Source organism: Salmo salar, chromosome 12, assembly GCF_965601325.2.
Source record: "Salmo salar chromosome 12, fSalSal1, whole genome shotgun sequence".
NCBI classification, from domain to species: Eukaryota; Metazoa; Chordata; class Actinopteri; order Salmoniformes; family Salmonidae; genus Salmo; species Salmo salar.
The window spans coordinates 32558617-32584144 of NC_138302.1; the positions used below are offsets into that span (position 1 = coordinate 32558617).

General features: G+C 42.2%; 3 protein-coding genes across 3 annotated transcripts; all 3 read right to left on the bottom strand.

The window, feature by feature from the left end:
* Positions 1 to 180: 180 nt before the first annotated feature.
* On the bottom strand, positions 181 to 2172 carry LOC106564948 (proteasome subunit beta type-3). The gene is made up of 6 exons (XM_014131496.3): positions 1967 to 2172; positions 1209 to 1393; positions 988 to 1095; positions 707 to 884; positions 521 to 615; positions 181 to 350 (listed from the first exon to the last, which is right to left on the bottom strand). The coding sequence occupies exons 1-6, from the start codon at positions 1967 to 1969 to the stop codon at positions 302 to 304; spliced, it is 618 nt and encodes a 205-aa protein (XP_013986971.1). The 5' UTR covers positions 1970 to 2172; the 3' UTR covers positions 181 to 301.
* Positions 2173 to 2528: 356 nt separating this feature from the next.
* Positions 2529 to 6930, bottom strand: ccd49 (Coiled-coil domain-containing protein 49). Its single transcript, NM_001141796.1, has 9 exons — positions 6765 to 6930; positions 6197 to 6369; positions 5740 to 5976; positions 5549 to 5618; positions 5293 to 5441; positions 3922 to 4003; positions 3531 to 3799; positions 3225 to 3398; positions 2529 to 3135 (listed from the first exon to the last, which is right to left on the bottom strand). Exons 1-9 carry the CDS (start codon positions 6780 to 6782, stop codon positions 3021 to 3023), a joined length of 1287 nt encoding a protein of 428 aa, NP_001135268.1. The 5' UTR covers positions 6783 to 6930; the 3' UTR covers positions 2529 to 3020.
* Positions 6931 to 10596: 3666 nt separating this feature from the next.
* Positions 10597 to 24973, bottom strand: LOC106564946 (transcription factor Sp6). The gene is made up of 2 exons (XM_014131494.3): positions 24741 to 24973; positions 10597 to 16366 (listed from the first exon to the last, which is right to left on the bottom strand). Exon 2 carries the CDS (start codon positions 16193 to 16195, stop codon positions 15278 to 15280), a length of 918 nt encoding a protein of 305 aa, XP_013986969.1. The 5' UTR covers positions 16196 to 16366; positions 24741 to 24973; the 3' UTR covers positions 10597 to 15277.
* Positions 24974 to 25528: the final 555 nt, after the last annotated feature.

A 25528-nucleotide genomic window follows, 5' to 3' on the forward strand; every position in this document is an offset into this window, starting at 1 on the left:
TGGAGACTGTTCTTCTCACAAGGTTACTGAATTAGGCTCCTGGCTATCTTTCCCTGTTTTATTAAGTCACCACAGCACAGGTAATCCACACAATTATCAATCTGATAAATCTGTCATTTAACAAAGTTAAGCCCTCATCTTTCATTACTTGCTCACAAATAACATACCAGGCAAACCAGAGACATTGTAACACTAATAGTCATTTATTTTATTGAACACTATCTTAAGAAAAACAGTACACGCAGTGTTGATCACTTTCATACAAAATAGTGGGAGTTGGTAGAGATGAGGGAGAGGAGCTTTAATCCATTCTGGCCTTCAGGGTACGTGTGGTGATCTTGTCCTTCTCACTGTCAAAATAAGTCAATCAAGATATTGTCACTACAACAACACTGACCAGAGCATTACTAATATCACCATCTAAATGTCATTTGTATGAATCCTCTGATTAATTACACATTTGGCAGGTATTTCATCCAAAATGTAGGCAGTGGAAGAGGAAAAGTATGACTGTACTTACATGACTTGCACAATGACACCCATGCCTGAAACGGCATCCCTGTCCACTGCATTCAGCATGGCTTGGGAGATGGTCTCAAACAGGTCCTCTGGTTCCTGCAGGTGTCAAAAATAACCATTGTAAATAAAGACAGAGATAATCAACTATCACTCAATGTATTATCTTACAATACAGTTCACAACCTACCATGTCTGGCTCCCAGAGAGATTCACACATGCCGTACATCTGCTCTGAGCAAGTGCCGCTCACAACAAAGTCCTCTGTCACCATGGGGCAGCCAATCAGGTCCAGCGAGCAGATAAATGGCTCAAAGGTCTTGGGGTCCAGCCCAGCGATCACAGGCTCAATGTAGTATGGCCCAAATCTGAGACAAGGGATTCACGTTAGATCAGTCAAAGACTTGCCACCAAGGCGGAAGTGTAGACTTGTATATGAAATACTGTGCTTCTTCACATCAGTAAACTCACCTCCTCTCATACAGCAGGTTGGAGACCATGCTCATGAATGTCTTGGGTTTGATCTGACGCCCCTCCTTCAGCTCATAGAGGTTCAATCTGAACTTGAGCCTCTGGGAACTGTTAGAAAAATAAAGTGGATGATTAATATCACCTGCAAGGTCAATCTGTTGCACTAACTATCCAAATACTCTGGAACTTGGGAGAGAAGAGGTGCACTGATGGACACTTACACTGTCTGTACGTCAGTAGCCAGGCCAGCCAGGCCAATGTAGAGTCTGTCTCCCATGGGAAAGATCTTCTGGAAGTCTGTGGTCACCATCTGCGCCTGTACACCGAATCTTCGATCTGCTGCAATGGCTACACATTGCTTACCCTTCATCGCCATGACGGCACCACCATTATAGGACATAATAGACTGGAGATGGAACACAAGGAAGGAAACGAGGGAGAGAAGTTATGAGTAGCAATCATGACTGGGACAATTTCAAAACCCAAACAACATTGTTTCCATCACTAACTATTGAGTTAGTTACTAACTTTGACGGGTGACCTTGATTACTTCAAACATTGGTGAATCAGTAGAAACATTGGTATAACTATTAACTAGGCACGTCAAGATTATAAACTTCCATCAGACTCAAGTTGCATGATGTTGCATCCCTCTTCAGATAGCAAGTGCTAACATTAGCTAGTCAGCTCATTCATAGACTAGCGTTAGTGACAATAATCCAGTTTATAGCCAACTACGTAGCGAGTTACTGTTGTAGTTACGTTTGGAAAATGATTAATACTAGTTACTTTTTCGTTGAACTTGTTTGCCATGCCAAAAGTCACCTGCAATGGTAACTAGCTAGCTAAGGTTAGCAAGCTAAATGCTAGCTATCATACTGATTAGGCAGCCGGTTGCTAACGTTAGCTGAGCTAGTTTTACAAACCAATCTACGGACCACAAGTACTAGCTACATGCATACATTATTTGACATCTTACCATTGTGAATACGTTGAAATATCTTGTAAATGTTCACTATTTTTAATAACTGCAGATAACAATCCCACAGTGACTACAGGATTTGGAACAGTCTGAAATCAGCCAACCTTTCTGTTTGAAACGTCATTCGGTACTACACGATGATTGGGTTTGTAAAAGGTTCCGGGTGGCCATTGGTGTTATCGTTGACGGTTGTTAGGGGACTGTGCAAACGTTCCTAGTTTGTTTGAAGCGTGCTAAAGTGAAACAATAATGGAAATAAAGACAAGTTACGGGACCATACATTGAAAAAATGTACAGTAAGCTATGAGCCTGTGACTAAAACACCAAACCACTGGAGATGGGAACCTCTTAAATCCGGCATTATTATCCTATAAAACAAAAGGCTTTCATGATAGTCATTCAATAATGTATGTCTACTTTATGATGATGCTGGTGACAGTGTGCCTGAGAATTTCTTTATTTCGTCTTCATAGGACGTTTTCAATTATCATAGTTTTCTGAAGGTGTATCAAAGCAGTAATCAGCTTCACATACAACACATGTAAACTCAAAGACAGTATTTAGTTTGTTAGTCCCCAACTCAAGAACTTTAGGAACAATTTTTTATTAAGATACACAATTCTTCTCCATTACAGCAATACACTAAAGATTTCCAAGGAACATCATTTACAAAAGGGTTGTGTGTGATAAAAGTTTGAATAATTCTAACCATTACAGAGAACACAATATACAATTTCCACTTAAAATAAATCCAACATTGCTCATTCTATAAAGGTGAGTATGGCTTGCTGTTGCTGGTGAATGGCACGGGTGAGTTTTTCCCATTACAGAGGAAGTCAGATCCTTTGCATTGCTTTAGTCAGGGCAATGGTTAAGGGGCAGTTTCACAGGGCCCGAGTGCAAATGCATGGTGCCTCTGCAGTGTCTGTTTTGTTTATTAAATTATAAATTAGTTGGCAGTCCTGGCAAACCGGTGCACATATTTCAGTGTGGTAGCTGGTGCATATTTTTACTCTCTCCTCCATCAACCCATTCCTGCTTCTTCTAGTTCTCATCTCCTCATGAAATTCTTCTCCAGGGATGCGGGGGTCCTCTGTATGGAGTGGATGTTTCTCTTGACTCGATCCTCCAAGGAAGAGGTGGAGGCACTCTCCAGCTTCATGTTACTGCAGGGACGGACGCAACAGTTTTAGAGGACCAGACAACAGCCAGAGTAAGCATGCAATACGTGCGTGTCAGTCAGTGAGATACTTACTGGATAAAGCCAGCGTTGTGGTCATGCTTGCCACCTTTCTCTTTCTCCCGCTCCTTCTCCTGTTCATCCTGTCGTTTGTAACTTCTAATGTTGCTTTCACGCTCTTCGTCTCTCTGTTTGGCAAAGTCCATCATCTCCCTCCTCTTCTTCTCCAGCTCTTCAGCAGAGAGACATCTAAGAGAATATCAGACAGATAAATATAGGGATAAGAAAACACTTTAGGATGGGGTGGTGTGATTACCATTAGTTCACTGATGATTGAACCCAAGTGTGATAATTGTATAAACAGGTGCTGTGGACTCTTACTTGGTGGTACTGCTCTGATGCCTTTGGTAGCGATCTTTCTGTGGGCTGGGCGGGGCTTTGGGGCGCTGGAACTGTGGAACTTTGAACTGGTCTGTCCTGTGGGATGAGTGGTTCTCTGATTTGTGAGAGGAGTGGTTGTCTGTCCTGTGAGAGGAATGATGGCCGTTCCCGTCTGTCCTTTGAGGCGATCGAGAGCGGCTCCTCTCCTGAGAACGGTGCCTTAAGTGTTTGGGGGGCTTTGAAGACTGATGAAGCCTCACAGCTGGAAACTGAGGAGAGAAATTAGGCGATGAGCGGTACGCATCTCTCAGGAGGATTTAAGTAACTTTGAATTGATTGGACTAAGATCTAACAACGTTCACTGTCAATATATAGATTGAGCCGTACTGACCTGTAGTCCATAGCCAGCGGGGACACTGCGATGGTGGGAATGTGAGTGGGTTGTTTCTTTCGATTCCTCTTTAGAATGGTGCCTAAGTAAAGATACATCACTCAGTTAACCCAACGAGTCCCACCACAACGCTGGAATGTTTTGGACTTCTAACCCCTTTTAAACATTGTGTTTGAGCTACATACTTATGGGTTGTACCATTGGATTAATCTACTTATTCTGCATCCGTAGGTACTAAACATTAGTCTGTGTGATTATTAACAGCGGCTGAGCTAGAGCGGTGTTTGTGAGACAAGGGCGAATGTCTGTAGAGTCCGAATGGTTTCAGCTACCCATCTGTGAAAAGCTCAAGAACACACACGTAACATGTTTTGCTCTATGACGCTCACAAGCTACAAAGGAGTCATTAGAAGGTAAGAGGTTCTTCTACCTAGAATATCATAGGAAATCCAAAGACAGTGTCTATAATACTGAAATAAGCTCAGTTGTCCCTCACGACACCAGGACAGCGGAGTCAATCACCACCTTCCGTAGACACCTGAAACCCCACCTCTTTAAGGAATACCTGGGATAGGATAAAGTAATCCTTATAACCCCCCCCCCCCCCAAAAAAAAGATATAGATGTACTATTGTAAAGTGGTTCTTCCACTGGATATCTTAAGGTGAATGTACCAATTTGTAAGTCGCTCTGGATAAGAGCGTCTGCTAAATGACGTAAATGTAAATGTTGTCACTGACTAGTTGGATATCCATTTCCCGGTGAGCAAACAATTTCTGTAATTACAGCATTAATATATATTCATTTTTATCAGGTTTTTGCTTTGGCGGACCTTTTTTCTTTATGGACATTTGTCAATTAACGCAACTACTTAAGTCAAATTGTTTTGTGTTCTACTTGTAGCCCTGGTTGTCCTGAAAAGAAAAGAGTAAAACACTTCACTGACAGGCTAAATATAAGGGCTAGACATGCAGCATTTTGCTGGGGTCTAAGGACTGATAGGATTGGGGCGGCAGGTAGCCTAGTGGTTAAGAGCGTTGGGCCAGTAACTGAAAGGTTGCTAGATCGAATCCCCAAGCTGACAAGGTAAAACTCTGTCGTTCTTCCCCTGAACAAGGCAGTTAACCCACTGTTCCTAGGCCATCATTGTAAATAAGAATTTGTTCTTAACTGACTTGCCTAGTTAAATAAAGGTTAAATAAAATTCAAAAAAAATAACAATCTACCCCATCCAGAAGTTGCTGTCAACAATAGAAGCTGCAAGCTAGATTTTGTAAACTATCACAAAATGCTTTCAAGATCAAAACAGTTCAACTGAACATCTGTTTACTGATCCTGAGAAACCTCTATTGAAGTTAGGTTTCAGGTGCACCTGTGTTTTTTGTCTTCGTCCACAGAGCTTGAGCTCAAGCTCCTTCTCTTATGCTTCTTCTCCTTTCTCCTCTCTTTCTCCTCCCTTTTCTCCTTCTTGTCCTTCTTCCTCTTCTTTTTCTTGTCTTTCTTTTCAAGATTCTGACGCAGCTGAAAGAAAATAAAAAGTGAAAAACTATTGCTGCTTTAGAACCCAGTTCATCTGAAACTACAACAGGCTGAAACTGATTTCATCCCAGTTTGAATGGAGAACTTACCATTTCTTTGATCTTCTTCATTTTCACTGGGTTTGTCAAGACCTCCCTTTTCTTCTCCTCCTCCCGTTTCCTTGAAAAATATGACGTGTCATTATCATCAGCTCTTGGCTAACAGCAGAACATCAATGTATGGTATAACAGTTGCTAGCTGGACACACTAAATGGTAAAGAAAGAGACAAGAGTGACTGACTTGATATCAAACAGCGGGTCCTCTCTGATCTTGGCGGCCATGTCGAGGTTGGATGCAGGGGTGGAGGGGTTGAAGATTGAGCCAGGCAGGAGGCCGGTTTGTTCGGATGGACCGCTCTCTGGCTCCTCAAACTGCTGGGTGATCTGCTTGTCGACGGGGCGGCCCAGCAAGTACTCATCACGGGACACCTGACCACCTGGCCCCTGGTACATCCAGTCCAACCGGTCATCTTTTTTCCTGGAGTAAAACAAAAAAAAGCAGTTGTGTTAGTGACAACATCCAAGGGTAGTATCTCTGTCCATTTGTCTGTGGTGAGGGCACACATGAAAATTGGAAAAGTATCAAATAAAGCTAACTCATTTGACTTTTAAACCTAGACAGAACAGTGGTTTCTCTATAAAGGTGAGACCTATTACTTCCTCCTCATCATCATAAGGGTCTGTGAGGTGAGCATTACTTTAGAGCCCCAGTCTGCTGAGCGAATCTGGTTATATCTTCTCGAGCTCGTTCCTCTCTCAGCTCCTTCTGAAGCTCCTCAATCTTTTTCACCTCAGCCTCGTGCTTCTGTTCAGCCTTCCATACCCGCTCTATGTTTTTCATAGTCTGGGGATGCCAGCTCTTCTTCAAGTTCTGACAGAGATAAGGGAAAGTGATATTCGATATAATTAAACAAACAGGGAAAGACAACCATCATTTCTGAATTCCAATTGTTCTTCAGGGAAGGTAAGGAATTACTACTTCTGAGTAACGTTAACCATCTAGGTAGTTGTGTAACATAACTGGGAAAATATAAAATAAACACCTTCAAAATGTAATTTAGTTAGGGGGTCAACATAGTTAACTAGCTACGCCAACTAGTTGTCGTGGCAGTGATAGCGTTTCTCTTCACTAAACGCAAGTTCATAAGTTGGCAGTAATTGAATTGTATCGAACTTTTAGGTGGTTTTGTGATTAGTTAGCTTGCTAGACACAAACAAAACAAGCAAGTTAGTTAGCTTTGTAAGCTAATATTTGATCATACTTACGAGGTCACCTCCTCCCATCTTGACTTAGATCGTCCAATTGAGAAATACGATATGAATAAGCGTGTCCTCTACCTATGTGGTTATTGTACCTGACAAAACAATTGTATGTTATTATCTATATAACATCGACATTTGCATGCTAGGTTAGCGTGTTGTGTTTTTCTTTGTACTTCCGGACTTTCTGATTATTTTTCCGGTTGTTTAAGAGTGCGTTCTTCTTCTTCTTCTTCTTCTTATTATTATTATTATTTGGCTTCTTCTTCTTGGGGATTGGGTTGGCGGATAGCATCAAACTTTGAAGGTGCATACACCGCCACCTACTGTACTGGAGTGTGAGGCCAGTCACGGTGAAACTATACTGCTCAAAAAAATAAAGGGAACACTTAAACAACACATCCTAGATCTGAATGAATGAAATAATCTTATTAAATACTTTTTTCTTTACATAGTTGAATGTGCTGACAACAAAATCACACAAAAATAATCAATGGAAATCCAATTTATCAACCCATGGATTTCTGGATTTGGAGTCACACTCAAAATTAAAGTGGAAAACCACACTACAGGCTGATCCAACTTTGATGTAATGTCCTTAAAACAAGTCAAAATGAGGCTCAGTAGTGTGTGTGGCCTCCACGTGCCTGTATGACCTCCCTACAACGCCTGGGCATGCTCCTGATGAGGTGGCGGATGGTCTCCTGAGGGATCTCCTCCCAGACCTGGACTAAAGCATCCGCCAACTCCTGGACAGTCTGTGGTGCAACATGGCGTTGGTGGATGGAGCGAGACATGATGTCCCAGATGTGCTCAATTGGATTGAGCACATCTGGGGAACGGGTGGGCCAGTCCATAGCATCAATGCCTTCCTCTTGCAGGAACTGCTGACACACTCCAGCCACATGAGGTCTAGCATTGTCTTGCATTAGGAGGAACCCAGGGCCAACCGCACCAGCATATGGTCTCACAAGGGGTCTGAGGATCTCATCTCGGTACCTAATGGCAGTCAGGCTACCTCTGGCGAGCACATGGAGGGCTGTGCGGCCCCGCAAAGAAATGTCACCCCACACCATGACTGACCCACCGCCAAACCGGTCATGCTGGAGGATGTTGCAGGCAGCAGAACGTTCTCCACGGCGTCTCCAGACTCTGTCACGTCTGTCACGTGTTCAGTGTGAACCTGCTTTCATCTGTGAAGAGCATAGGGCGCCAGTGGCGAATTTGCCAATCTTGGTGTTCTCTGGCAAATGCCAAACGTCCTGCACGGTGTTGGGCTGTAAGCACAACCCCCACCTGTGGACGTCGGGCCCTCATACCACCCTCATGGAGTCTGTTTCTGACCGTTTGAGCAGACACATGCACATTTGTGGCCTGCTGCAGGTCATTTTGCAGGGCTCTGGCAGTGCTTCTCCTGCTCCTCCTTGCACAAAGGCGGAGGTAGCGGTCCTGCTGCTGGGTTGTTGCCTTCCTACGGCCTCCTCCACGTCTCCTGATGTACTGGCCTGTCTCCTGGTAGCGCCTCCATGCTCTGGACACTACGCTGACAGACACAGCAAACCTTCTTGCCACAGCTCGCATTGATGTGCCATCCTGGATGAGCTGCACTACCTGAGCCACTTGTGTGGGTTGTAGACTCCGTCTCATGCTACCACTAGAGTGAAAACACCGCCAGCATTCAAAAGTGACCAAAACATCAGCCAGGAAGCATAAGAACTGAGAAGTGGTCTGTGGTCACCAACTGCCGAACCACTCCTTTATTGGGGGTGTCTTGCTAATTGCCTATAATTTCTACCTGTTGTCTATTCCATTTGCACAACAGCATGTGAAATGTATTGTCAATCAGTGTTGCTTCCTAAGTGGACAGTTTGATTTCACAGAAGTGTGATTGACTTGGAGTTACATTGTGTTGTTTAAGTGTTCCCTTTATTTTTTTGAGCAGTGTATATTAAATTCCCTTCATTAGTCCTGTTCCTCTAAGAAAGTGAAATAGAGCCGTAGACACCACTTCCCTCCCCTTTCCTCCCCCACTACACCACCCAAACCCCAACCCCGTCCAGCCTCTCTGACCCTTTCACACAATCTCTCCCTGTCTACATCATACAATTCACAAAATATCAACACAGGCTCCACCTTTTTCTCCATTAAACATTCATCATACAGACCTGTTTCACGTCTCCCTATTATCCACAACATGGCATTCAAACCTGTGTGCCCAAATCGTAGTCTACTACACACAACTTCCTCTGTCCTACATCCCATACTCCCCACCTCTTACTTTACTGACCGATGCATGCAATAAAATGGCCTCCCCTTACTACTAGCATCCCACTCCCTTTGCCAAAAATGTAGCCCTTTTGCTCAGATCAAGGACTTAACTTCCCTGCGGCCCAGTGGGACCTGAATATCTACCCCCTCTCTCCTCACAGCACTCTTAGTCACCACATCGGCCTTCTCATTACCCTCCACACCCACATGGGCAGGAACCCAACAAAAGCTTGCCACCACTCCCATCCTTTCGAGTCTCATTAACAGCACCAAGTCTCCCCTATCCGACCTGCCCGTCTTCCTTCCTCCCGTCTTTAGTCCCCCTGTCCCACCTTCTTAAATCTGTCATCTATGATCAGGGTGAACAACATCGGACTAACCACACTTCCCTGAGGAGTACCATTGTCCACTTCAAACCGCATTGACAATTCTAACTCCACCCTCACCCGTATGACTCGATCGAACAGGAAATTCATGATCCAGTTATACAGACGTCCCCCAATTCTCAATGAACTCAACTGGATCAACAACCCTTCTCTCCACACGATATCTTAAGATTTCTCAATGTCAAAATACACAACACTCATCACCTCTTTTATTGTCAGGGCGCTGGTTATCTCTGTACTAACTGTCACCAGGGCAACCATGGCAGACCTCCCTCTCCTGAACGAGAGGAGGCTGGTGGGAGGAGCTATAGGAGGACAGTCTCATTGTAATAGCTGGTATGGAATAAATGGAACGGTATCAAACATATGGTAACCACGTTTGACTCCGTTACATTTATCCAATTCCATCCATTACAATGAACCTGTCCTCCTATATCTCCCCCAACCAGCCTCCACTGTCCTGAACCCTCTCTGTGCTAAGCTCATCAAACCCCTAACTCCCAAGAAATACATAATCCTACTCACTATCTTCTTTTCCATCAACATGTTGGTTGTCAGTGCGATAGGCCTATAACTGCCCGCCCTAGTGGGATCTGCACGTTTTCCACCCAACAGGGATCACCCCAGTCTTCTACACCTTGTTATACAACCCTAACACTGTTTCCAACACGCTGTCCGGTGCATGCTTAAACATCACATAACACACTTTATCTTCTCCACAGCCCTCCAACGCCCTTGTCATCTCAAACATAGAAAACTCTGCCTCCATTGCTTCTCCTGACTCCCCTTTTCTCTTTAAGACATCTCCATGCTCCTTTAACTTTCCCTTTGTCTACTCTTACTCACAGAATGTGTTCAAGACAAGAGCCGCTTCAAAAACCAGTACCGGGTGCGTTCAAGGACAATGCACAGCGCAGCATTGCGCGCACACACACACACACACACACACACACACACACACACACACACACACACACACACACACACACACACATACACACACACACATACACACACACACACACACACATACACACACACACACACACACACACACACACACACACACACACACACACACACACACACATACACATACACATATACACACGAGCTGGTTCCAGCAGTGTGTCTTATAATAAATCATGATGAAGTACTGAATAAATACACAACATACTACTTAGTGATATTTCTATTTTTATTTCCATAAAGGACATTTCTCGATTAAAATTACAAGCAAGTCTTAAAACCAAGCAATAGTACAGCAGTACTTAAATTATTACAAAATATTGTGTAAATTCATATCTACTGCGACAACATACTACAGTAATCCTTAAAATAAGGTAAGTTTTAAATAATATTTTAATCATCTTCAATCTGCTCCTATCTAACACATACAACTCAATAATAGCATTTATGATAATAATAATAGAGATAGCCAATAGGCCTATTTAATACATGTATCAAGTGTTCCTAGGTAGGCCTATTGGAAATGCAAAGCTACAACGGGGGTATTCCGACCCGAGTTAAGCGTGTGTAGAAGGGAATGTAATTCCCTTTTTATGCACTTTTCTCTCTACAGGTATTCTGACCTTGAACTTAAGCATGAGAATAGCATGCTATTTACTTGCTATTTGTTTGGGGTAGACATTTAAAAAAATGAAGGTGTGGGGAAGGTGTGTCTACAGATACGCCATATTCTTTTTATTTTAGTATTTTTCTCCCCAATTTTGATCTTGTCTCATCGTTGCAACTCCCCAACGGGCTCGGAAAGCAAAGGTCGAGTCATGCGTCCTCCAAAACATGACCCGCCAAACCCTGACAACCAAGGTCAGCCTGCAGGTGCCCGGCCCGCCACAAGGAGTCGCAAGAGCACGATGAGCCAAGTAAAGCCCCACCGGCAAAACCCTCCCTTAACCCGGAGGACGCTGGGCCAATTGTGCGGCGCCCTATGGGACTTCCGATCACGGAGGGTTGTGATACAGCCCAGGATCGAACCCGGGGTCTGTAGTGATGCCTCTAGCATTGCGATGCAGTGCCTTAGACCTCTGTGCCACTTGGGAGGCCCTCAGATACGCCATATTTGAACCTTGTCTTGGCTTAATTCCCTCATAATTCCACCACCTTTACCCAATGAAATGATGAATAAGGTCGAGCTTCCTGTTTGTTCCAAGTGGAACAACATCTAGTTAATTGTTTCTGAAAGAAGTAACACCATTCTCCACGCACTGTCATTTACACATTGATAAGAGCTTTTGATAAGAGCTAGGTAAATGAGTAAGCCGTTTGGATAAGGGGATTGTAAATATAAATGACAATTGTTTTCGATCTATTTTATCTTGTGATAGCTGGAGACAAATGTGAAACCAGTCATATGGCAGCAAACTGAAGAGTATCAACCTAATCTATCACCTTTTCCACAGTGAAGTTTATGAAATGCTGGCCTTACACTGTAATTTGGAAGGATGAATTGTGATTTCTAGAATGTTTTAATTATATACCTGGACTTTTCACTGTATTTTTTACAATTGGTTTTATTATTAGCCACTCTCTGTAGACACTGTCAGTTATACCCACATACTGTGCACTTTGCATTATTCCATTGCATCGTTAGTTTACCTTTTTTTCCTCTGTCACATTTGTGTGGTTGTTCCTGAGGATAGCTAGCAATAGTGGATCATATTAGGCTAACGTATTACAAGTTGGGCAATAATTTGGGACATGTAATCTATTTGAAACATTATGGAACGCAGACCATATGTAGCAGTTTAAATCTGGAGCCTGGTGCACAGTTTGGACGAATGGACCGTTATCATCAAAGTTACATGATTAGTGAGGATTATTAGGGTAGATTTATAGGACTACTGTTCAACCCCTATTGTACACTTTTCTCACCTCCCAATATTTCAGAATTGAACAATGGAATTTGGCAACTTTCAGGATAAATCAAACCACTGTATTTTTGATTCACCAATATATTTATCGAGTAAAGGCTCTCCAAACCTGTTTTTTTATTATTATTCACAGTGGTATAAAGTACTTAATTAAAAATACTTTACTTCTTTACTTTACTATTTATATTTTTGACATCTTTTACTTCACTACATTCCTAAATTAAATATTGTACTTTTTACTCCATACATTTTTCCTGACACCCAAAAGTACTACATACATTTTGAATGAAAGGAAAGGGAAATGGTCCACTTATCGAGAGAATATCCCTGGTCATCTCTACTGCCTCTGACCTGGCGGACTCAAATTCTTCGTATGAAAATGATGTGTGCCCCTAGCTATCTTTAAATGGAAAAAAAAACATGATCATTGTGCCGTCTGGTTTGCTTAATTAATATAAGGAATTTCAAATGATTTATACTTTAACTTTTGATACTTAAGTATATTTTACTAATTACATTTACTTTTGATTCTTAAGTATATTTCAAACCTAATACTTTTAGAATTTTACCCAAGAAGTATTTTACTGGGTGACTTTCACTTTTACTTGAGTCATTTTCTATTAAGGTATCTTTACTTTTACTCAAGTATGACACGGGGTACTTTTCCACCACTGATTATTCATAAATACTTTCCTAAATAATATACAAGATCTACCAATTGGTGCTGAAAAGGAGATGAATATGCGTGTATTTAGGCCTACATGGCTTTCTTTCGTTGATCCCTAATATTCTGAACTGTTCTATCCATATATTCTAATGAGTCTGTCGAGACAATTCTATTAAAGGTACACCAAATTTAAAGGGATCGCTTTAGATAAATGTACTGGAAACCCTATGGAAAGAAAACTCCACAACAAAATCTATTGGCCAGCATGTGGGAGGGTTTTCAGCGGTTTAATTAAATGTATCAACACGCGCAAGGGAACCGCACCTGCATAAGGTAAGACTGAATACCAACTACTGTGAAGTGCGTAGGAAAGACATGTGTAGCAAAGGCGTACATTTCCTAAGTCTGAATCGGGCCCCAAGTGATTTGCAATAGATGAGTCTCAAGGTGATGTCCTTTCATCACATTTGATACACAAAATGCAAGTAAACCATCAAAAAACATTATATTTAAATTTATTTATGGATGTTTCTAATGGGGACTACAATAAACACCTCAGTAAGAGATCTATACATAGCTAAACCTCAGCTCAGACCCTTTTAAGCACATTTTGACTAAGTCACTACTCAAAATGCAACAATGTTTTCCTAACAAGGCTAATTTGTTTTACAGTGAGCACTATAAGCTAAGAAGCCTAAACCACGACACACAGGCCTAAGCCTATTTAGAAAGGTCTATACTGGATTCCTAAAACTTTATCGAAGTGCATCTTCTATCAAGATATAAATGATTATTTATGACTATTAATATCAAAATGGGTTCTAAACAATTCCACTCTATCTGTTTTTGGCTTTATGCTTGAACAACCTTGGAGGAGGAATTGTTGCTTATCCTGGAAGTTGTTGTTGTGACAAAATATGGTTTACATAACTTCCTCTCAATTAGGGATTTCAGTTCAGCTTACATTTCAGTCTAGCGTACATTTCATGAGTAGTGATGCATCCAGCCTGTCTTTTGTCCGAGGAAATCCTTATCAACCTGTTACTACAGTAGGTTCTGTGAAGTGTGAACTTGGTATTGTGTGGATCATACACTATCAGGGACAAGACCATGGAATTACCCATTTCCTGTGAATGAGATCTGCTGTCATCATGTAACATTCACACCTGCATAGCCGAGATAAGGAGTGTCAAAAGATGAGCAACGGTGCTTTTCAGTCACAGTTGAGGGATATTTAAACATGATGATACATACGGTGCATTTAAGTGAAATACATTGATAACACAATTAATGTCTTCTTACTGTACATTAAACAGAAAATATATTTTTGACCTAAAACATGGAGTATGAATACCATGCCATAATGTGCTGTAGTGGGACATCTCTGCACTTCAAGTGCCATACTTTTAATTCATTTGCCATCTACAGAGCAAATGCAGTCATTTTTATTTGCACCGCCCACATACCGCACCAAAATGAATTTTAGTGGTGCTTACTGTGGTGTTCTTTGGCAAAAGGTTGATGCCAACATTGTGCGTGGTCAAAACCAAAAATACAGTGTGGAATTTTCCAGTGACATGTTCATACACTCACATACAGTATATTATACACAGCAAGTCAAGGGGGTGGGTTAAAGGGTGGGAAAATGAAGCCAACACAACATACCAACATATTCTAACCTTCTACTTCCATTGCCTTAAATTCAGTTAGATGTGTGCAGTGGAGACTGGAGAGATTGATGGCTTCTTGGAAATAAATATCTCTCCAAGTAGCTAGTAGTTTTACTGTAAACACATCAAGCACCATCTTCCGTTTAACTCGTTCTCAAAGTCTCTGTGGATGGATGGTATAATAGTAGTAGCAGCAATGGAAGTCCTAGCAGCTAGCAAGCTTTGGCTCTGGTTTGGTTGCCACCAAAGCTATCCTTAAATGGAAGACAACATCTGAAAAATAATTTTCCTTGATTCCTTAGATGGATATCCTTCCAGTAAAGCACTTGACAGCTTGTCCTCTGTTGGTGATGTAACATATGCTCTTTGGTTTTATGTCTGTCTATGCTGTATGGTGCTGTTATATGTGATATGATGCATTCTTAATATCAGAGGGGCCTTTGTTGCCTTATGTTGTTCAATGCATCTGGTAGAAATAAACTATCAATTTATAATATAAAACCCCCTATGATTCTACCTCCACTGGACTACATGTATTATAAACTATGGATTCTCTGTCTGATAGAAAGGGGCTGATAGTAGCCTACTGACTGTACATTATCTGTATAGCATTCCAGATGTGGGCGGGATACAGTTAGCTGGACTGTCCTGTCCCAGAGGGGTCTTTCTCACATTTCGGCTGCTTAAGGGATGCCTCTGTGTCAGAGGCAGTGGCGTGGGAGGGCTGAGGAGAAGGCGTGTCAAAGCTCTTCCCCATCCTGCCCCCCTCTCCATACATCCTCTCCTCCCCTGGCCCGGATGGAGACTCGTGCATGCGCATGTGCTTGGCCAGGTGGTCGTTGCGCATGAACACGCGGGGGCACATGGTGCAGCTGAACTTCTTGGCACCGGTGTGTGTCTGCAGGTGTCGCTGAAGTTCGTCGGAGCGCGTGAAGCGCTTGCCGCAGAAGAGCCAGTTGCAGACGAAGGGCCGGTCCCCGCTGTGCCAGCGCAGGTGGGCCTTCAGGTGGGAGGTCTTGGCGTAGGCCTTGCCACAGCCCGGGATGTGGCAGTTGTGCATGTGTTTCCTCCGGTCGTCATCAGTGCTCTGGCCCATCTGCTCGGCGTGGACACAGTTGGGGCACCGGCACACAGACTGGCCCGAGCCCCTGGAGGCAGAGCGGCGCTGGGGCTTGGGCCGGACCGAGGTGGCACCCTCCTGTGGCTCCTCCAGGGAGTATGACTCCGGCTGCAGGAGCTCAGGTCCTCCCAGCGGCTCCATCTTGAAGCCATCCTGGGGGTAGAGGTGAGAGTGAGCTGAGTGTGAGGCTGGGGCCAGCTGGGCTAGCTGAGCAGAAGTACACAGCTGGGGCTCGGAGCCGTAAGGCCCCAGGGAGGACTGCAGCCCCATGGAGCTCTGACCAACTGCCTGTAAGCCCACACCCTGGCCCGCCTGCAGGTCCATCCAGCTCCCTGGCCCGGTGTGGAGGTCCCACCATGAGGGAACGTTCATCTCGTCTGAGCTGCCACCAGGGGGTGCGGTCCGTAACCAGGGTTCATAGGGGTGGGCCATGAGACCAGCTGCTGTCTGTGGGATACTGTTGTTGAAGGCTGAGTCTGGTGAGGAGTGAGCGGTGGCCGGGTGGGTCCGGGGTGTGGTGGGCTGACTGATAACTGGGTAAAGATGTGTAGACTACCACATGGCTGGATGGAGAGCTTGAGGGTCCTGTTCACGATTACAGACCTGTGGGCAAAAAAATGGAATGTCAAATTGTAAAATGGTGTAGTAAATTCTTGTAAGATTACTGCTTCTAGCCAAATGACTTGAAATACTGTTGGGCTACAATGTAACAAACACAAAACATGCAAATACTCCTCCAACCACATGTAACCCCCCCCCAAACCCAACAGACACGCCCCCGTCTTTATGGACACCCCACCCCAGTTCTCACGCTGCCTGGCCGAGGAGAGAGCAGACAGAATGAGGGGAAGGAGACGAGGGGAAACGTGTCCGGACAGAAACCTGCCAAATGCATCCGATGCCAGGTACTTCCCATGGTGGAGGACAGTCAAAGAGAAAACAAAGAAAACAACTTCAGCAGCCCTATGAAGAGGCAGAGGCAGAGTGGAGATAAATACGAAAGGTGGTGGAGGAAGGAGGAGGAGAGCGAGAAAGAGAGAGAGGAGTGTTGACAGGAACAGCCCCGTGCAGAGATGGAGGTAAAAAGGAAGAAGATCCAGGGAGGTAATGGCTGCGGGCCAAGATCTACAGTGTTTGTACGTCTCTGAGATTTTCGGAGATGAAGCCTAGCAGACAGAAGAACCTGTTTTTTATGAATCACACATGATTTACAACAACATCCCTTCGAGGCGACTAACAAAAAAAAGAGACGTTGCGAGGAAAAACCGCCTCCTATACACTGGCGGCAGCATGCATCAACAGTTGCTGACTGATGGCTTTCAGGAGCCTGCGAATACAAGTCCAACAATAACACAAGAACAATGACTTTATCCATATAATTATGGCAGCATGCTCTAAGACAGTCAGCATCTTGTCCCCATTGCATTGCAGTGCGTAAACTCCAATAGACCATACAAATGCTATAATACATACCCCACAAATGAGGTTACCTTAGAATTTTGAGAGGTGACGGAATGCACCTGTTCAAATTATAGGAGTCGAGAGAACTTTTTGTCAAAAAGCTGTAACCCAATCTACAGGAGACGCTACCTTGGTTCAAAACACGAAAATGATTCCAAAAATATTCTGGCCCAAAATTATGTTGGCGTCCACCCCCCAAATATATGCCATTATTTTTACTGCAGGAAACAGTAAAGCAGTCTGGGTCTGAAAAGGTTACTACCTTGTTCGTCTGAAGATCCTAGGTTGTGATACCATATCTGGGAGAGAGAGACCATACAGCATTGGCCACTCAGACAATCAAGCTTCAATAGAAGGGTCAAGGTTCAATGGTAGACCTGCATCCTGTCCCTTGTCCACAAAACCATTAAAGCCAAGCTATTTCCACAACTTACAGAAACTTTGAAAATATAGCATACAACTTGCGAGATTCAGATTCACTCTTATCCCTTCCAGTGCTTGAAAGGGAATGGAAAAGGTATCAGTACAAGTTAGGTACTGGTACTCAAGCAATAGAACATTTGGGGTGTGGGTACTCCCTACCCATGAGCATGGGCCCAACTCAAGTGCTGATCCCTTCAATTGATTTTGAATTTGCTGAGACAACAAACAAGGCCTTGAAGACCAACAGGATTACGAGCTATGCTTAGAACTGGTCTTCCCATGGCCCTCTTCAGACACTAGAGAGGAGATGCTCTTGAGTTGGAATGAAATCGTAAAACGATTAGTTTGGAATTCCAGAATTAGAGGTCTGGTGTTAAAGGTCAAGCTGATTTATTTCATGTCGCCCCGGAGCCAGAGCTCCGCCGATGCTCTGTAATTTTGGGGGAATGCGAGTCAGATGCACCGTGGCGTGAAGCGTCCCCCTCTTTCTCTCTCTCTTCCCCCTCCTCTCGTTCGCTCTCTGATATAATAGCCCTGTAAACAAGTAAGAAAGTGGCCGATCCTCCTCCATTCACAAAAGTGGCTGGCTGGAACACTCAAGAGTATCCTGAGAGTAACAGCTGGCATGGGGCCCCTGGGGGTGGGGAGCCGGGGAGGAGGAAGGTGCAGGACGACAGGGGTGCATCGTAAAACCTGCCCGACCAAGACCTAACAAAGTCCCCGGTTTACTAGTCTGCCAGAGACAGAGGAGGCTCTGCCCTACCAAGACCCAGCACAGCCCCCCACCCACCCTCCCCTGGTTTACTAGTCTGCCAGAGACAGAGGAGGCTCTTCCCTACCAAGACCCAGCACAGCCCCCCACCCACCCTCCCCTGGTTTACTAGTCTGCCAGAGAGGAGAAGATGCTCCAGGGGAGGAACGCATCACGGTAGATGACGAACTGACTTTGGGGTTATTCCATGTTGGTTATCGTTCTGATTCAGACAGTAAAGGGAAAAGTACAGATACAGTTTAATAGCAGAATAAGATTCCCAGTCTTAGCTGTCACACCAATGAATAAAAACTGATAATGGACCGGAGTTTGTGGATTCTCCATACTTTTCTTTTTACCATCCTAAATGTATTTCTATCAAACACAGCCATTTAGAATTGTCAGTACAGTATGAAGTATCTGTACGCCTACTTCTAAATATCTATGTTTGTGTTTGAATGGTGTTTGAGTTGAGAAACTCTTGTAGTTTAGTCTGATATGTGATATAACGTCACCGGGTCCAGGACGTTATAGAAGACTAAGATCCCTGTAGGATAGTGACCGTCTTACAGTCGTTTGTCCACTAGTATCACGGACAAATGCAACAACCTTGATTTGTTGTATGTTCCTGTGGTTTTACATCAAATGTTGTAAATGTTACGCATTATGTGTCCAAATTTGAGCATATTTGTAAACACTCTTGCACAGACATGAAATTCCAATTCAAATACTCAATCAAAATGTGAAGATGGAGTAGAGGAAGTGTCTCAACTGGCGTGTCAATAAATCATCATGACTCATATCGAGACAGGTCTACACAGAGGAGCACAACCCATGTGTTGACAGTTGGACATAGAGTACATAAGTGATATGACACCTCCTGTCTCATTGTGTTAGACTACGAAAGAACCTTCTAATACACCTTCACATTTCTATGATTGAATGGGAAAACTCCATAGCCATTGTGAAAACCGTGAGACTTAGGGTCCTCTGAGGCCTGTCAACTTTGACATTTAAATGTCATTTAGAAAGTCAAGTGCTCTGGTAGGTTTGGCCCCCAAATTCCTTTTACACTTAATAACAAATTAGGGTATCCTTCTTAAACACCTATGTTTGAGGTAAGTATTTAGCTGTTTGACAATAAGCCCTAAATCGATCTCCAAGGTTGAGCTTACACAAGTAAGGCTAGTATAGCGATTATTGTGTAGGCCTACCATACACTGATTGATCAGTAGTCTACTCAAACTCACAAGTAGCTATGTACCTTGTACTGAGGAGTATTTATTTTGTTCGCTCATACAGGAGTAGTAAAGCTCTAGTTCACACAGGAGTAATACCATTTTGTGACTTACAAAATGTTTTATTTGTATTCAATTTCTATTTATCAAAGGGGTGCTGCAGCACCCTCAGCACCCCTACTTCGAATAACAGGAAGTGGTTGAAGAGCTTTATGTTAAGTGATGATAATAAACAATTATTTGTCAATCATCATTTATTTGAAAAACACAGTTTCCATCATCATTTGTCACAATAAAGAAAGTTAGACAAAATAAATATCCACCCGTCGAATGGATAAAAATGTTGTCGATCATGAGAAAAATGTGCTTATTACTGCCGTTTCCATTACACATGTCGCAATGATTTATTCAACATTCCTTTTGTCAAATAAACCTGGGTCAATGGAAACCTGCCTAGACAGTCTACAGGGAGGAGGTAAGAGCCTGGCAGACTGGTGCCAGGAAAATAGCCTCTCCTTCAATGTAAAAAAAACAAAGGAGTTGATCGTGACACTCTCCCAGTCAAAAGCTTCAAATTCCTTGGCGTGCACATCACTGAGGACCTGAAATGGTCCCACCACACCGACACCGTGGTGAAGAAGGCGCAACAGCGTCTATACAACCTCAGACGGCTGAAAAAAATCAACATGGCCCCTAAGACCCTCACAAACTTTTACAGATGCACCATTGAGAGCTTTCTGTCAGGCTGCATCACCAATGAGTACGGCAACTGCACCGCCCTCAACCAAATCGCTCTCTAGACGGTGGTGCGGTCTGCACAACACATCACCGGGGCACACGAGTCACGGTCTGTTCACTCTGCAACCAGCAGACAGAGACACTACAGGTGCATCAAAGCTGGGACAGAAAGAGTGAAAAACAGCTTCTATCTCCAGGCCATCAGACTGTTCAGCAGCCATCGAGACATCTTCTGTAGTAAGAGAAAAAGATAGACTCACTCACACAAAACACACACACACGAGCTTACACGCACACACACACCTCATACACACACAGACTCCTGTCTCACAAATAGACTCCCAAACACATGCACATAGTACACACACACACTCACACACACTCACACACACACACACACAGCCAACGCTGCTGTCCCATGTATATAGAGACATTAAACACTGGACCGTTTATTTTATACTTTTGTTTACTCTGTGTATTCATATACTGTATTCTTCATATAGCTCATTGTAATATACAGTGCCTTCAGAAAGTTTTCACACCCCTTTACTTATTTCACATTTTGTTACAGCCTGAATTCAAAATGGATTAAATATATGTTTTTTCTCACCCATCTACATACAATACAGAATCTATTGAAAATGTATTGAAAATGAAATACATAACTATCTAATTTACATACTCTACTGTTCAAAAGTTTGGGGTCACTTAGAAATTTCCCTGTTTTTGAAAGAAAAGCAATTTTTTTGTGGCTTAAAATAACATCAAATTGATCAGAAATACAGTGTAGACATTGTTAATGTTGTAATTGACTATTGTAGCTGGAAACTGGCAGCTTCATTAAATAGTTCCCACAAAACACCAGTCTCAACGTCAACAGTGAAGAGGCGACTCCGGGATGCTGGTCTTCTAGGCAGAGTTCCTCTGTCCAGTGTCTGTGTTCTTTTGCTCATCTTAATCTTTTCTTTTCATTGGCCAGTCTGAGATATGGCTTTTTTTAGCAACTCTGCCTAGAAGGCCAGCATCCCGGAGTCGCCTTTTCACTGTTGACGTTGAGACTGGTGTTTTGTGGGAACTATTTAATGAAGCTGCCAGTTGAGGACTTGTGAGGCTTCTGTTTCTCAAACTAGACACTCTAATATACTTGTCCTCTTGCTCAGCTGTGCACCGGGTCCTCCCACTCCTCTTTATATTCTTGTTAGAGCCAGTTTGCGCTGTTCTGTGAAGGGAGTAGTACACAGCGTTGTATGAGATCTTCAGCTTCTTGGCAATTTCTCGCTTGGAATAGCCTTCATTTCTCAGAACAAGAATAGACTGACGAGTTTCAGAAGATTACAGGCCATTTTGAGCCTGTAATCGAACCCACAACTGCTGATGCTCCAGATACTCAGCTAGTCTAAAGAAGGCCAGTTTTATTGCTTCTTTAATCAGGACAACAGTTTTCAGCTGTGCTAACATAAATGATAAACTTAGATTAGCTAACTCAACGTGCCATTGGAACACAGGAGTGATGGTTGCTGATAATGGGCCTCTGTACGCCTATGTAGATATTTCATTAAAAATCAACCGTTTCCAGCTACAATAGTCATTTACAACATTATCAATGTCTACACTGTATTTCTGATCAATTTCATGTTATTTTAATGGACAAAAATATGCTTTTCTTTCAAAAACAAGGACATTTCTAAGTGACTCCAAACTTTTGAACGGTAGTGTAAATATTCACACCCCTGAGTCAATACATGTTAGAGTCACCTTTGGCAGCGATTACAGCTGTGAATATTTCTGGGTAAGTCTCTAAGAGCTTTGCACACCTGGATTGTACGATATTGGCACATTATTATTTTTAAAATTCTTCAAGCTCTGTCAAGTTGGTTGTTAATCATTGCTAGACAGACATTTTCAAGTCTTGCCATAGATTTTCAAGCCAATTTAAGTCAAAACTGTAACTAGCCTACTCAGAACATTCAATGTCATCTTGGTAAGTATATTTGGCCATGTGTTTTAAGTTATTGTCTTGCTGAAAGGTGAATTTGTCTCCCAGTGTCTGGTGGAAAGCTAAACCAGGTTTTCCTCAAGGATTTTGTCTGTGCTTAGCTCTATTCTGTTTATTTTTATCCTAAAAACTCTCTAGTCCTTGCCAATGACAAGCATACCCATAACATGATGCAGCCACCACCTTGCTTGAAAATATGAAGAGTGGTACTCAGTGATGTGTTGTGTTGGATTTGCCCCAAACATAACGCTTTATAATCAGGACATAAAGTTTTTTGGCCACATTTCTTGCAGTTTTACTTTAGTGCTTTATATCAAACAGCATGCATGTTTTGGAATATTTTTAGTCTGTCATTTAGGTTAGTATTGTGGAGTAACTACAATGATGTTGATACATCCAAATGTTTTTCCTATCACAGCCATTAAACTCTGTAACTGTTTTAAAGTCACCATTGGACTGGTGAAATCCCTAAGCGGTTTCCTTCCTCTCCAGCAACTGCGAAGGACGACTGTATCTTTGTAGTAACTGGGTGTATTGACACACCATCCAAAGTGTAAGTAATAACTTCACCATGCTCAAAGAGATATTCAATATCTGCGTTTTTATTTTTACCCATCTACCAATAGGTGCCCTTCTATGCGAGGCGTTGGAAAACCTCCCTGGTCTTTGTGGTTGAATCTGTGTTAGAAATTCACTGCTCGACTGAGGGACCTTAAAGATAATTGTATGTGGGGTACAGAGACGAGGTAGTCATTCAAAAATCATGTTAAACACTATTATTGCACACAGAGTGAGTCCATGCAAGTTATTATGTGAGTTGTTAAGCACATTTTTACCCCTGAACTTATTTAGGCTTGCCATAATATACTTATTGACTCAAGATATTTCAGCTTTTCATTTTTCCACTTTGACATTATGGGGTATTGTGTATAGGTCAGTGACACAAAATCTAAATGGAATACATTTTAAATGTAGGCTGTAACATAACAATAATCTACTACTGTACATTGCATTCTGTTACATGTACTGGATTCTTGATCTACCGCTGTACATATTGTTTTTGGTGTATATACGCATAGATTGCATTTGGATTTCTAATACAGTGTTATTTGGGTTGTCAACTGGATTAGTTCTGACATTTGGGATTTCTTGTTTCTTGTTTTTGTACTTAAAATCACCTATGATTATATCATTCCCTTTCACTGAATGGGTTGTTCCCTGCCCCTGTTGATTACACATACATTATCAAGGTCCTGAATGTCTTGGATCAATCTGGGTTGAAGAGAATCAGGCCTACGCAGGTCTATATGAGGCATGATGTAATGTTGTTTTATTTTTGTCAACTAAAAGTCACCTCGTTATGCATTTCAGTCACCATAACATTCATACTGTAGTTTTGTAGTCTACTACAGCATTGGAATATATTGTATGAGAGGGTGCAAGATAGGCTACTCCCCTATACAAATTGGTAAAAGATTCACTATAATATATTCTAATGACTGGAATACCATTCATTGTAAAATAAAAAATGATTAGGAAAAAAAGTACCTAAAATGCTTTTTTGTTTATTTTGATTGTTGGTTTTGATGGTGATGATGGTTCACCATCATTCTCAGTGTGCTTTTCAACATTGGAAGACATACAGATTACTGGTGCTAATTGTTTCCCTCAATCATAATGAATACCCCTGTGTGCGATGAACAATTTCTAAATCGAGGTCTTTGGGGTGGTGAAAACACATAAAAACATGAGACATTCAGCAACCTTTTAGGGCCTCTTTACCTCCTGCTTTATGTTTCATCTGTGACCAGGAAACATTCCCCTAAATATTAACTCAAACTGGAAAGGAGATTTATTCAAATTTCTACTTTATTCTACTTTATTTTGATGCAAATTGTACAAATTATACTATTTTCAAATATGGTCTCAAATGCACAACCTGTCACTCAAACCCAATCCTTTCCATAAGTGGGGAATGAATTTGAACTAGGCCTACAATAATATATATAAATATATATATTCATGACTTCATGACTTTCATTACAAATTCTGAATTTAAATAGGTCTTTCCAAATCTAAATTAAAATATAAATTGAAGATAATAAATACTTATACTAAGATATTTCCAATATTTGTTTCATACTTTTTCTTAAAAACAAATACTTAAATATTTCCCATATTTCTTTATTTCAAGTGGTTCTAGTTATTCCAGGTACAGTCCTCTGTTTCATTGTTCATGCAATGCAATGCAATACCCGTCACTTCGATATTGTTCCACTACACAAGAAATAAAATGCGCACGGTTACCTCATTGGTAAACAATGCAATGCTTATGAAACAAAAACTTTATATTGAAACATATATAGCTACCTGTTTATCCAATGGTGCCCGTAGTTCTATTCCCGACGCGATGTAGGAATAGCTTTTTGTAGCCTATTATATTGACTGGTATGAAAATAAATAATTCACCTTGGCAGAAGTCAAGTAAAAGCCTTTGATAAAAATAAAAAAACTCGAATAAAGAAATAGATATCCTCGTATATCATAAAGTCCCCTCCATCTCGAGCAGTTCAGGTGAGACAAGACAACGCTTCCACGTACAGGTAAGCATACTCAATGGTGGCAAAGTTTATAATAGGCTATGTATCTTTTTCTCTTCGCAGGCTCCGCCCTCTTTCGGTGTGTGTCTTTCCTTGGAAGATGGTACATGGGCATGGATCTCTTACGTTACAATATTCGGACCCATTAGAAAGTTGACAACTCTTTGAACACTCTTGTTACATCATTTGGGGTTGTCTCAGTGTATGATACTTGTATTTCAAATGGCTCTAATGTTTGCCCACTGCAACTTACTCTCAGAAAAACTTTATTCAAAGCAATTCCATAATGAATTATGTCGCAATGCACTAATGCATTACTAGTAGCTAGTCACTTACAATACAGTAGCCTACTTGTTTATTTGATTGCGTGTTAAAAATAATAAATCATTTATAACTGAATAAACTAGGAATCATTAAAAAACATCAAAGCTGAGTTCACCAATACATGTCACATCTTCTTGACCCCATGGTGACACAGTGGCATCTGGTACCATTGCAATGGTCATTATTGTCACTGGTCTGGTCACCATGTAGGCTCCTATGTCATCCTATGTAAAC